The sequence below is a fragment of the Oncorhynchus kisutch genome, linkage group LG3, assembly GCF_002021735.2.
Source record: "Oncorhynchus kisutch isolate 150728-3 linkage group LG3, Okis_V2, whole genome shotgun sequence".
Lineage (NCBI taxonomy): Eukaryota > Metazoa > Chordata > Actinopteri > Salmoniformes > Salmonidae > Oncorhynchus > Oncorhynchus kisutch.
This window is the reverse complement of record NC_034176.2, coordinates 66,382,891-66,397,639: the sequence shown is the minus strand read 5'-3', so window position 1 is coordinate 66,397,639 and position 14,749 is coordinate 66,382,891. Positions and strand designations below refer to the sequence as shown.

The window sequence follows — 14,749 nt, the reverse complement described above, 5'->3', positions numbered from 1 at the left end:
TGAGCAAGATGTATCATTTAATAACCTTCAGAAGCACCAGGGGCATAACTAAAAATGGTTAAAGAATACATTGATCTGCTTACATTTGACATACGGTACATGGAGTTTCAGTTCGGGGAAGAGCAGTTCACATCAAACTTGTTACAAATAACTAAAGCTGTACAATTCTATTCTAAAGGTAAGTTGAACATTATGTGCACAGGGTTTAAGTCACAGAACAACTGTTAGGAAACCATACATTGATTTAACCTATACAGAACAAAACATTTCTATATCAACCTTATGGCTAGAAACCAGCCTCTTAAAACACAATACTCAAAAGATATACTTAATACTTTAAAAAAAATGTATTTTTGAAAAATAAGCTGATCTGGGAGAGGCAGTTAGAACCGTCGGGGGGCTCCTTTGAAGGGCTTGAATCCACCAACACTGGACATGGAACTGTTGGTGATCTGCACGATTCTGTTCATTGCAGATGAAGAGTGGCTGGAGAAACAAAAATACATTTCTGCCTAAAGGATCATACAGTAAAGACAGAAGCTCAAATATCGCTTCTACCAGAATACATTTTTACATATAAAAAAAGTATGGTGTGTGTATATATATAAAAAATATATTAAAAAAAAAAAATTGGATACATAATATCACACATTTGGATTCATTGGAGTTTGTTTTTTTTACACTTGGATTGATAGTTTGCTTGGGCGGTATACCGTATACCGGAGTATTTGGAAATAGCCAAATATACCACCAATAACGTTGAATTTGAATATTTGTAGCTACTTTAGGTAAATACCTGCAGTCAACTTGTGCAATCAGTAAGGATTGTCACAATTTTTCATTATGAAGCTTACTGGTAGTCCTCAGTCACATGGTGTTTGTTTATAAGCACAACAACCAGAGCCTGGTTTATTTAACTAGACAAGTCAGTTAAGAACACATTCTTATTTTCAATGGAGGCCTAGGAACAGTGGGCTAACTGCCTTGTTCAGGGACAGATCGACAGATTTGTACCTTGTCAGCTCAGGGATTTGATCTTGCAACCTTCCAGTTACTAGTCCAACACTAACCACTAGGCTACCTGTGAGTCACTCACTTGTGTAGCACACGCCAGGTGATCGAGTTAGTTACCTATTAACTGTCTAAAATGTGCTAAATGCGCTACAGTTGTGATTTGGTTTGCTAACTTAGTAGCTATTTAGCCATCTAGCTAAGTGCTTAGCTTCATTCAAAATCAAGCTTAGCTTGGTAACAGCAGAGAATCCTCTCCTGGATCAAGAGCCTTGCTGATATTTGCTTTGTGGATGCAGAAAACTGTGGATCATTTTTTAGTTACTTGTATAACTTTGAGCTGGTTTGTCTGTCCTGCAAATACTTTAGGTCAGAGACTGTACACAATGTCCTCTTTAGTATTTAGTTAGCATTATCCATGGCCTTTTACATCTACTTGTTAGCATTGCTAACCTTCGGATTACAGAAGATCCAGTGGGGTTTGAAAATAGTGCTCCTTTTGTTCAGTGTAGGTATTATGGTGTATTACAGAATATCCCGGCATGGCACAATGACGGTATGGAAATACGGATACCACCCAAGCCTAAATCATAGTGCTCAAGTCCGATACACATGATATATATTAATTTCAGTCACAACTATTACAGATTAAATCCACCCCTCGGTTTCTCTCAGCCCATCCCACATATCTCCATAGACCACCTACTCTTGATTTCCTTGTGCCATTTCCTTTTCAACTGTTGTGTGATGTTTTACACAGATTCTCAAACCTTTCTAAATGAGATATTATCAACAGATGTGAATTAAATGTATATATTTTGTTGTTGATTGATTACAGCTTTCCTGATCACCCAACAGTGCTATTTGTAGGGCTCATTTTGGAACAATGTCATGACTGTTTAACCACTGCTGACTCTGTGGCCAGAAACAGGCTACACAGGACAATACCAGAATTAGTGGTCAAATTATTGTCTCTTCGCAGCAAAATCTGCATAGCTGACATGGTTGTATGCCCCATATACATAATTCTTCTTTTGGTGGCAAGAATATTGTATAATAATTTAAATAGAAAAACTATGGTTTGAGTCAAGCATTGTTTTGTGTATCAGTTTATAAACCATGTGCTATGGAATCAGCACACTGGAAATCTCTTCAAGTATTTTACAACCTGTATGGTGCCATGGTGAACATTTTAGTCCTCAAATAAAACGGGTATATTTTTCTATTCATGACAATTCTCTTTCTCCAATTTTGCTCTTTAATAAAGGCCAGATAAACAAGCTCCCCTTCTCCCCCTTCTACTTGCCTCCTCCATTTTTGCAGTAATGCACCAATCAGTTGGTTGTAATTTTAGATAGAGCTAACAATTCCACATGTGTTAACTCCACCTCTCCTATTCATAATATCATTAACAAATATATTTTTCCCATAAATAATGTTTACAAATATTTTTATCAATGAGTATATTTGAGTTTAACCATAACAGGGAAAAGTACACAGTCTTAATGCAACGGCAGTGAATACCTTGAGTGTGGGGCCATCATGCTGCTACGGCTGTCTCCCATCCTGCGGCTGTCTGGGAAGCCCCCTCCCTGGGATCCAGCCCCACCATGCCACTCCTTCCTGGGGGCCGGCTGGTCCCGCCCATGCCGCTCCACCACCACCTGGCGGCCAGAGCTGAAATGCTGAGTGGAGAACAGGGGAGATTGTAGTTATGAATTCCCTATCTGAAATGTAACTAAAATAGAGGAAATGGAGGGTATTGAATGTGTAGATTTAGATATGGGGGATTTGTGAGGTGCTGACCTGGTCTGCCATGACCATGGGTCGTCCTCCATCCCGGCCACTGAAGTTGGATCTTCCTCGGCTGGCTGAGGAGCCTCCTCTGAGAGCAGGCCCCTGGCCATCTCTGCCTGAACGCTCTGGTCGCATACCTCCGGTACGCACAGCTCCACTACACAACCACAGAGACATGATTATTACCACATGTACAACAACAAAAGGCCTTTGTCTACAACTTTAATCAAACAAGCACACTAGGCATCCATCCATTCTCACCGTATGTCCCCCTTAGGTGCACTCATGCTGCCGTCATTCTTCCATCCTGCATGCCCAGTATGAGTAGCATGACCAGCGTGCCCGGAGCCTCTAGGGGAGCGGCCGGTATGAGACATGCCAGGCATGGGTGCTCTGCCCCCTGCTGGGCGCTCAGGCATGGGCGCGGCCCGGCGCTCAGGCATGGGCGCGGCCCGGCGCTCAGGAATGGGCGCGGCTCTGCGCTCTGGCATGGGCGCGGCCCGGCGCTCAGGCATAGGCGCGGCCCGGCGCTCATCCCTATCTCGGATCTCTCTGCGGTCTGTGTCACGGATGTCTGCTCGTGGAGTTGGAGGAGGCTCAGCCCTGCGGACAGTCTCAAAGTTCTTGGGGTAGCGCTCAAACCCAGAGCTGTCCCTGCGAGCAGCCGGGCGGGACTTCTTAGCCTCAGGTTCACTGTTGAAGCGGTTACGTCTGAAAACCCCCGACACCCAAAATGGATTGTCAGATTCTGTCAAGAGCTGACTGTACTGGAGGGAGATAGACATGCTAAACTGCTATGCGGGCTGTGTGTAGCTTGCTCTTTGCCGTTTTAGGTCCAGGTTGCCTTATTTACAAAAAGCACTTATAAATAATAGGGCCTACCTCTCAATGGTGTTGGGCTCAACGGCTGTAGCCTCAGGGAAGCCTCTGCCTCTCTCCCGGGGGCTGAACTCAGTAAAGCGGTTCTGCTGGCGGTTGTAGTCCGAGCCCTGGTTGACACGGCCCTCAGACTCTGGCTGGATCTTCTTGTTTCCATTCCAGTAGGGATCATCCCTCCGGCTGAAACATTCAATGGAGAATATGCTTTACCTGGGCGACAAGTAAACAAACTGGTGTGGAATACCACTCTTGGTCAGATGTGGAATACCACATACCACCAAATTGTATCTTTCACTTTTCAGTTGTGATCAAATTGACATCTGCTGGTCATGTCTGAGACCAAGCATCCCTGTCTGCCGTGGGATGCAGACATACCAGGATGGGAGACAAGTCTGTGTGCAGGGACAACGACAAAGCAGTACTGTAACCTATACTGCAACTTCATGAACATAATGGTGGAAGCTGGTGTCATGATGTTGCCCTCTTTGAGTACAGTGAGCACCATCCCCCGCTCTCTGCTTATACAACCAGACTGCTGTGGGCAGAGTGAGGTCGTAAATTCCTAAGGAAGACCCTGCCTCATGGACACAGAGAGTAGATAGTAGATTTCATGGCAACAAAGGAAATCCTTCCACCTCACAGAACGTGAGGTACGAACAAAATTCATGTTCCAGAGAAAGTGTAAAAGATCGGTGAAGAATCCAGTTACGAACTGGTGCGTTTGTCACAACTTGGCAAGCTCAAGAGAGACGGTGTGGCCACATTACCATACCGCTGTTTATATAATAGCCTCAGATATGAGGTTTACATCTAATTGTTGTATAAGATGAATGAGTGAGGATGATACTATTTGAATAAGGGTGTAATATGATTGTGGACTGTTTAATGAAGAAAAATACAATTCCCTTTTGATTTTAACTAAATCAGAGGACCGCCCCTGAGCCCAGTTAGGGCCAGACATCCTGAGACAGCCCTCTTCTGCCATTCTGAATAAAACCCCACTTTGAGAAATGATCAGTAGACCATGTTTTTCTCCATTAGGAGGGGGACTCAAGGTTTTAGACCATTGCTGAATCTTTTAACCATACCACGTGGTTAAAAAACTCAGACTACCGACAGAATAAGGAGAAGTCTTTGATACTAATTACTAGTCTGCAGCTCGGAATTCAGCATCATTGAACGCGAAGAACGACAACCGCCGAAACATCCATTCTATAATGAATGTCACTCTGAACAATCCCCTCTAACCACAACCGAGAGAGAGGGAGAGAGACGGACAATTCTGCAAAATAAATTAACTTTTCACCATCGATCAAGACACACTGAGCGTAAATATATATATTGATTGCAATTGTTCCCGACTGAGTGAGCGTTCATGTGTAAGGATTAGCATTTCAATTGTTATATTTAAGTGACTTCTTAGTCGACTACCCCATTGCCCCTTTGTCTAACAAGCTGCCATGCCGGTTTAGCCCACCAGGGCACATTCTATCATTTCATGTAACCATATTTACTGTTTGTTCATGCATTCCTGTGAATTACTTAGTTAGTAATAAATAAACTATTTAAGACAATTGATGTATGGATGACTCATAGTCAAGACTGGATTCGTGCAGATAACCAACAATTTACGACGTTTGGAATGAGACTAACATGAGGTAAAATAAATAAATAAATCAGAAGACTTGATCAGATATGAAAATATCTGAAAGGTTATATTGGGAAATTATAACTTTTTAATCTGAATACTTTCCTTGGTGCCCCTATTTCCTAGTTAATTACAGTTACACGATTAATTACTTTGATCACGGAATACGAATTAATGGAATCTTTGATAAAAAACTAAGTCTTCAATTTAATGATAGTAAAGACACGACACTGGTTGTCCACGAACAGAGCCTCAACTACACAGAGCAAACCCCAGACAAACATCCCATCCCCAACTACAGTGTGGCCTTGTGTACCTGTGGTCCACATCACGGCCTCTCTTCAGGTTGTTTCTCTTCTCCTGCTCGTAGCGGAGCTGCTCCTGCTGCCTCCGCAGCTCCTCCCGCTCACGAGCCATACGCTCCGCCTCTTTACGCCGCTCCTGCATCACAGCGAGATAACGTCAGCATTACATTAACAATCCACCAAATGGTTTGCTCAAAATGCTCCTGGGAGCTGTTGACAGATCACCAGGATGAACAATGAGTAAACAACTCACCTTACTCCTGTCGTTTTACAACAATCAACTAAGGTACAGCCTAGTTGACTAAACATCCTTAATGATTTGAGTCCAAGCACCTGCTCTATGCGGATCCTTTCCCTCTCCAGCCTTTCCCTCTCCATGCGCTCCCTCTCCAGTTTCTGCCTCTCCACCTCAAGCCTCTGGCGTTCCCGGAGCAGGTTCTCCCTCTCCTCCCGCTCCCTAATCAGACTGATACGCTCACGCTCCCGGCGTTCCCGCTCCGCTATCTCACGCCGCCTGTCGGGACAGGAAGTCACAGAAACATTAGTACCCAGCATCCTTACAATACTACAGAGTACAACAATTAGAGTAGGAGTTTGTTTCAGGCTGACCTGCGAAGCTCCACAGCCCTGCGGACGCGCTCCAGCCGGACCATACGCTCACGCAACCTCTGCTCTTTCATCTTCTCAAAGGGGAGGATGTCTTTGCTGCCTCCCTTGTTGGGGAAAACTCTAACTCTATTCATCTCCATCTAGGAAAGACAAGCATGTAGAGGTGAACATTGAAAAAGAAAGTTCCATGATCAAACTTCGTCGGATAGAAGAAAAAAAACTGCGACAAACCTCTTCGGGGGGCATGAAATATCTGGGTCTCCGCTGCATCATGTTGTTGTTGGTGGTGAAACCCGGCTTGTCAAATCTCCCCCTCCTGAATGGTGGTCTCACTTTGTTCAGGTCTCCTTTGGCATGATCAATCACCACCATCTTGCCAGGGCTCTTGGTCCCTACACAAAACAGGACAGAGGTTTTCATTTTTACTACCCTACAACACAATACATAAAAAGGAACCTGAGATAGGGAGCATACATACTTCCACCATGCTTTTTATCATCTTTCTTGGAGGCATCTGGGCCTGAGCTGGATGTTGTGCTTTTAGACTCCTGCTTCTTGGATGAATCCTTGCCGTCTTTGTCTGATGGCTTGTCGGACTTCTTCTCTTCTTTTTTGGAGGATGGCTGGGTTCTTCAGGGGGAAAAAAGAACAGACACAGAAATGAACATTTCTTTCAAATTTCCCCATTCTGAAAAAGACAGATTTTGTGTTTCTTCCTCACATACTTGCTAGTGCTAGTCTTGTTTGTCAACGCACTACGCTTGTCACTTGATTTGCTGGAGCTGGTTTTGTCATCTGATTCCTTCTTTGAAGGTTCTTTCTTGAAGGGATCACTTTTAACCTAAAAAGACAACAAATACTCCGTCACAGTAATTAAAGGCTCCGTCACAATTCTGAAGCAATGTAATTTCAATTAATTAAAGAACAAAAAGGACCTTGAACCTTGTTTCTCCCTACAATGAAAATTACAGAGCGCATGTTGGCTCAATGGCTCAGAAGAGAATGTCAGCGAATGTTGTTTTGCAAAAAACTCTCAAAATGGAATCTTAGAATTGTCAAGAGTTCTGGAGGCTTTATGACATCACAAAAGATAGAAGTCAGAGAAAAGACTCAGTACTGTAAAATTGTAATCATGCTCTCAACATTCTAGCTGAACAATGTGCAAAACAACTGTTTGTCAGCTTACCCTTTCAACAGATATCTGCTGGCCGTGGAGTTCTGTGCGGTCCAGGTGGGAGATGCACCTTCCCACCTCTGTACTGGAAGACATTGTCACCAAGCCATAACATTTGGCTCCAGGACTGCGAGCATTAGTAACCACTTTGGCACTAAAAACCTGTGGCGACAGGAATTTGTTTAGGGGCGGAGCAACTACATGCTGCTTGTAGAGGGGTTGGGTTAAATGAGGAAGACATTTCAGTTGAATGCATTCAGTTCTACAACTGACTAGGTATCCCCCTTTCCCCTAGTAAAACAGTAAATAGTTTCCAATAAGTCAAAGCAAAACCATGACACCCATACAGTAAGAAACATCCAACCCCAGTACCCCACCACAAGAAACCATTTACGGATATTTTAAGCTCTAGACTTACCTTCCCATATTTGCCAAAAAGGTTTTTCAAATCAGCTGCTTTGGTGTTGGAAGACAGGCCGCTCACCCATATGTTTCGAGTGGAGCTGCTTGCACTACTACTGCTGATACTTCCTGAAATAGGGTTGTTTCAAAACATACATACACTGTAGAGGCTTTTACATGTCTACACATTTAACAAACTAATCTACAACAGCCTAATGTTACATACCAGTAAGCATTACATGTTAAAATGCAGGTGGTTTTGACTGAATTAAATCATTTCAGACACCTTTAAAATGCCAAAGAAATGTACTTTTTAGATATGTGAAGAAAACTGGGTAATACGCAGATTACACCAGAGGTACTAAAATTCCCAGATCAACTCGGTTTGTTCTGACGCTCGAGAAAATGCCACTTTGGCTGTCCAGTCAATACTGCACATTGCTTACATACACTGCATAAAGGCCTATGCTTGACCATCGTCTGATCATCAGTAATGACGACTTGAGAAATGTACCTGTAAAATGCTTACCTTTGTCATCTTTTGTGGCCTTTCCATCTCTGTCCTTTGAAGAACTATAAAGCAGATTTCACAACAAATAAAAAGAAACAAGAGATGAGTGCCAGTATATGAAAGCCCCTGCGGAATATGACGTACACCAGGGCAAACAACTTTTTTTTTTAAAGAAACACTTTGTTTTGCTGTATGTATGTTTTTTTTATATCCCCACGGGCAAGGCTTGCATTTGGACAAAACTCCCATAATGGCCTTTTTCATTGCTTTTCCACGGGTGATATGGGTCATGTTCTCAGCCAATTTACTCCCTGGACCAATGAAATCTTCAGTATTGCGTTCGACTTCACAGCGAATCATTTCATATGTTTCTGACAAACTGACATCACAGGGACTACTGCCCTTTTAAAAAGCCCTACGTGGGAACTGGAAAAGGCAAACGTGCTGGAAAGGTGAAAGTAACATCTGTTTTCAGCTCCTGGTTAATGACACAAATTACCCAACTTCAGAAAAACAACCAAATGAAAGTAACAAATGGGAGGCTCATTAGGTACATCAATGAACATTTCTCATTAGGAAAAAAAGTAAAAAAAAATCTTGAGGCTACCCACAATGCTGCGTTCACAGTGAGCTGGAACTTGGTAGTAGTATCTTAAAGAACTGACATAGCTAGAAAGACAAACCTCTTTCCTTGACCTGATGCCCCAGTAGACGAGGGGCCTTTCTTCCCAGAATCCTTGTCTTTGTCTCCCATTTCAGCTTTCTTCGAGGCCTCTCTGCTTTCCTTCTTAGAGGAGTCAACCTTCGTCCCGTCATCCTTCTTACCATCTTTATGGCCTTCCACTTCCATCTTCATGGCATCCTTGGGGCTCGTCTCAGCAGAGGCCTCTGGCTCGTCACAGCCCTTGTCTGCCTCTGAATCTGGAAGTTTCACATGTTTACCTGTTTCCAGGAGGTCATCACCATCAACATCCAGCGTGATGGCATCTTCATTCTGGAGTGTGACGGATATGTTATCGTCCTCGTCTTCTTTAGCGGAGACGGCAACTTCAGTTTCGATCTCCTCCACTTGTTCGGCCTCCGCCTCGGCTTCTGCCTCAACCTCGGTTTCTGGGAGGCCGTCCTCACTGGGTGGAGGTTTAGAATTTTCGCGAGTACCATCATCTGTATCAGTTATATCTGAGGGATTTAATAAGGATAAAACATGGCAAAAAAAAACACAATGTTTAACATTGACATGTCTGTTACTTGACCTAGGAAGTAGAATAGAAAGCAAGTTTAGTATTAGTGGTCATCGAAGGGTAGAAGACCACAGGAACACACAAACATACATTCCTCATTGAAAAATGGTGGTGCGGATCAATAATCTTCATGTCATTTTCACCACCAATACTTCTTTTGCGATCCTTACAGTTATGTGTACTGTACAGTGAAGTTACTCTTCAATGCTCCTGTCATTAGGAGCTCCATTCCCGTTCATCAGTTTGAAGAGGGCATTTGTTCATATTAAAGGAAAAGACCATCTGTCCAACTTCTTCCGTAAACAAAAATATTATCTGTGCCCAATGCCATGGAGGTCAAATTCAGTCTCATTTTATGGCCGTTCTACTGCCCAGGGCTCTCCCATCATAGTCTTTATGGTCATCTCCCATGTCTTCTTTCCCTCATAAAAGTCTGTCTTAAGTGACTTGGGATGGTTGACAAAAAAAATTATGTAATCTTTAATCGTCCTTGTGATTGCAGTGACAGGCTCAAGTCCTTAGCAAATGTGTCCTCTAGTCTGTACATCATGTCCTGGTTGGTCTTTGAGCATTCTCAGCGATGATTTTTTCTCTCCGCCTGAGACATCTGTACTGCAGTTGGGTTGATACAGGAGGATGGGCCCCGATGGGCAGGAGTCCCCCATGGTATCGTCAGCACACACTGGAACTCCCTCTAAATCAGCTTGCCTTCTTCAGTGCAAACCTTTCCCTCACCTTAAAGAAGCCTGTTGGTTCCTGAGCTTTTTATCTTGAGGGAATGTACTATGCAGTCTGTATGGTTGATGGAGCCCTCTTGCATCTCAGGTCTGGAAGAGTAGGTAACATCCCACCCTCAAAAACAGTACTGTGACCAAAAGAAGCAAGTCCTCCAAAAACAGGATGTCCCCTTCTATGTTGTATTCATGAACAATGAGTCCTGGATAGATGGCTGGCTGAGTATCCAGCCAGCAGACAAAAGAAATGGAAGGCATAAAGGAGAGAGGGGGCATAGCAGTTTCTTACCTTCACGCAAAGGGGGCTACCTGCAACCCCCCCCCCAAAAAAAAGTAATCAATTCAATAGGGTGTGAGCACAAACATACCTTCTTCAACATCATCCTCGTCTCCCTCCTGAAAGAGACCAACGTGAAAGGTAAATACACATAATGATAGTTTCAGTCTAATGCCTTACTTAAACCGGGTTAACTGATCTGAATACCAGCATTTAATTATAAAAACAATATCTGATCCGTGTATGGTAACCTAATGATCTTTAGTCTACCGTGACAGTGGGGTAAACACAAACATATTCATGTGACACTCACCTTGGAAAAATATTTGTTTTCCTTGGTAGGAGATTCATCTTCCTTGGTAGGAGATTCATCTTCCTTGGTAGGAGATTCATCTTCCTTGGTAGGAGATTCATCTTCCTTGGTAGGAGATTCATCTTCCTTGGTAGGAGATTCATCTTCCTTGGAGAAGGATTCATCTTCCTTGGAGAAGGATTCATCTTCCTTGGAGAAGGATTCATCTTCCTTGGAGAAGGATTCATCTTCCTTGGAGAAGGATTCATCTTCCTTGGAGAAGGATTCATCTTCCTTGGAGAAGGATTCATCTTCCATTGGATTGTCAGTGTCAGAGTCCACTTTCTTTCCTAAAGAAGTAATGAAGTCATATCATCCAAATTGGAAACAGAAATACAGAACAGTAATTTAAATATTAGGAATGTCAAATTACCTTTAGCTTTTGCATTTTTTCTATTAGGCGTGTCTGCTGGGAGTGGAATTTCAATGGTCTCTGGATCTCCACCTTCCTCCTCAATGGCCTGAGAAAGTATAATAAAAAATAAATTAAAAAACACTATTGTAATTACTAGTCATTTTTCTGACATTAATTTAATGTCCCATCCTTATATTTAGCCTCACAATTAAGTGTTTTACCATTTCCTTTCAGGACAACAACACAAAACAATTTGACATAAAACAGTTGCATTCATGAGTTTTATTGACAAATCTCAACAACAACAAAAAATTGGTCAAAGCATAAACTTGATGAAAATGAATTTATATGAATGCTGTAAGTACAAAAAGTGTTTGCTCACTGTGACATGAATATCCAACTAGTCAGTGACAACAACTATGTGAGCTTATTACAGTATTATAGAAACCATGTCACTACACTCTTCTAGGTTGAAGTAACCCTTACCATTCTAACGACTTATGTAAGCATGTGAGCGTCATAGAGCAAAACATGGAGTCTCACATTTTTATAGATAATAGTTTGTAGCTCAAACAATTCGGACTCCACAGACCAGTCCTGGGCCCCTTCGGGATCCGCCCTTGCCTCAAACACCACTTTAGCTCAGCCCCCCTTAATCACACAGAAGTACGTAGTTCAAACACACTACGTTTAAAAGGGGTTAGAAGTCCAATACGCACACCGGCGTTACGGTGGGACTCATCGAGTTAAAATACGTTCATTACTCACCAAATATAGAGTTTTGAATAGCAACTATCGTCATTTACTGCCGGCATGGCCAGGATGTACGTCCAAAAAATGTCTTAATAAAAATGTACAAGCAACTGAAAAAAATGCCTATTCTGCACCTCCAATGTAAATCACTCACGTCACAAGGATCGCTGATAGCACTAACCTTACTGCAATGAACAGGTCGGAAGTCTACAACAGCACACATTGTATATAGACTCCCCCTTTGTTTTCTACTGTGTTATTGACTTGTTAATTGTTTACTCCATGTGTAACTCTTTGTTGTCTGCTCACACTGCTATGCTTTATCTTGGCCAGGTCGCAGTTGCAAATGAGAACTTGTTCTCAACTAGCCTACCTGGTTAAATAAAGGTTAAATAAAAAACATTGGAGCTGCCGAATAGGCATTGTTTAGGCCGACATACCTGGTTGTCACCAGTTACCACAGGCACAAAGTCATAAACCCCACCTATTTCTACAATTTAACGTCTTAAAATCTGATTTAAAACCTAGCAGCAAACCCTAACCACACTGCTAACCTTACGCCTGAACTTAAATCAGTGGTGGTCGGTGCATTTAAGGTGATGGAGGGCAACAACAACAAATTATGAGCATGGACTTATTTCTATTACAGCATATTTTATGACTGTCATTCATATTCCATTCACCCAGCTCAATGTAACATTGATAGGTTTAGGTTACTACATAATACCTGAATATTCCCTATATCCATCATGAGGTTGCTACAACCTATCCTATGAATGAAGGTTTAAAACATAGTTGCACAGGATCAGAGAAAATTGAGTAATCAAGTTGACAGACAGTCACATTCAATACAAACAGCAAGATCATATCATTTACGAAATAGACCATTTTGACTTTGTGGCTGTGCTATCTAGTGGAAACCTATATACCGGATTATTTGGTGAGTAACTAACGTATTTTGACAGGATTCAATTTGGTTAACTAGTGAATGGCAAATTGAATGGCTGCTTCCTGGGTTTAAATGAGACTCACCATATCAACGTCTCCTGTCAAGTCAGATTATAGTTAATGATTTGTATTAAAATGTACTTTAGTTTATTTAGTAAATATTATCTTAACTCTTATTGTTCTTAAAACAGCTTTGTTGGTTAAGGTATTGTAAGTAAGCATTTCACGGTAACGTAAACACCCGTTTTATTAGGCGCCTGTGAAAAATAGAATTCGATTTTTCATTTGAATTATAAACGTTAACTCTGATCAAGGTATTTTGCGAAATGTGTGTGTGTGTGTGTGTGGATGTGATGTGGGCCTATAGCAACATAGTTTTCTAACGGAGCCATAGATGCGATAGATGTCATGGCCAGCTAACATTAGTTACCAACGCCCACACACCGACTGCATCGATGCAGGACGGTGGGCTACCTTGTCAACCTGACACTGCAAAGCCAGGCCGCGAGCACGCAGTGCCGCAGTTGGAAAACTAGACAGCATCCAACGGTAACGTTAGCTAGCAGACTAAACATCTTAGTTGGCAACTACGAAAAAAAGCAAGCTGTACATAGATACACATTTATCCCATAACAAGTTGGATAGCTAAGCTATCTAGCTGGCAGCAGTTGAGGACGGCCTCAATCAATCAAATTCGTACAACTGTTTGGTAGCTAACATTAGCTAGCCTAGCGGTCGTTAGCTTTGCGTTCGCCAAGTACAAATAAATTGAGCTCGTTACCTGTTTCAGCCTTGCAATTAGAACATTCTTCACACCTGTGACATCTAAATTCCTTCGCTTGAGTTCAGATTTAAGATCTATAACTCGTAAATCTGTTATTTTCTTTGACTCCGTTGAAATGGCACCCGACGCCATTTTACCTTGCTGGATGTGTTGTTGTAAACTTGTGTGTGCAGAAGGGAAGCACGCATGCTCACGCAATGGCCCCAAAGTTATTCTCAAAATGTGTATTGGCGGATCGCATCCAACTGAAATATGCATACACTGCCACCTACTGTACTGGAGTGTGAGGCTGGTCACGGCCCCCTTATTAATATATCTTCTTCTATGATATCATGGCAGTCCGCAAACAAACGTTTAAAGTGCATGCCGCCACTTTATTCATATATGTCTCTTATATAGCCCTTTGTTTCCACCTACTGTTCTGGAGTGCAAAATCATTACACGCTTTGACACAAAGGGGAAGAAAAAAAATCACTGTACCAACTAACCCTACACCCATTTAAAACCTCACCCCTATTCCACTACTTGGCCATATCTGATCCTACACCAGGCTGGCAGCCTGGGAGGACTGGACCCTATCTTTCAACACACATTGTCCTCTGCAACAAAATATTGTACACCCAAGTACTTCTCTGCAGTTGCCACCCCAACATATATTTTCTGTGATTTACGTTCCATTTCTGCGATACAGTTAATAACCATGGCTATGAATGCTAAGAACCCAACCGTACTGAAACCCATGTTTTTGCTATCATTTCAATTCAAAGGGGCTTTATTGGCATGGGAAACATGCATTTCCATTGCCAAAGCAAGTAAAATAAACAAAAGTGAGAAGACACAAAACAACAACAAAAAAAGATTCCAATTTAACTGTAAATATTGCATTCAAAAATGTTTTAAAAAGATAAAGACATTTCACAGTGGAGGCTCCTAAGGGGAGCACGAATAATGTCTGGAAAGGAGCAAATG

General features: G+C 42.2%; 1 protein-coding gene across 1 annotated transcript; it reads right to left on the bottom strand.

The window, feature by feature from the left end:
* LOC109887522 (SAFB-like transcription modulator) lies at positions 1-13,959 on the bottom strand. Its single transcript, XM_031811316.1, has 19 exons — positions 13,778-13,959; positions 11,314-11,401; positions 10,902-11,230; positions 10,680-10,707; positions 9,020-9,515; positions 8,355-8,398; positions 7,842-7,954; positions 7,436-7,585; positions 6,975-7,090; positions 6,728-6,879; positions 6,481-6,641; positions 6,250-6,389; positions 5,974-6,154; positions 5,652-5,776; positions 3,691-3,867; positions 3,070-3,519; positions 2,818-2,965; positions 2,536-2,696; positions 1-486 (listed from the first exon to the last, which is right to left on the bottom strand). Exons 1-19 carry the CDS (start codon positions 13,910-13,912, stop codon positions 384-386), a joined length of 3,297 nt encoding a protein of 1,098 aa, XP_031667176.1. The 5' UTR covers positions 13,913-13,959; the 3' UTR covers positions 1-383.
* Between the last annotated feature and the right edge of the window lie 790 nt (positions 13,960-14,749).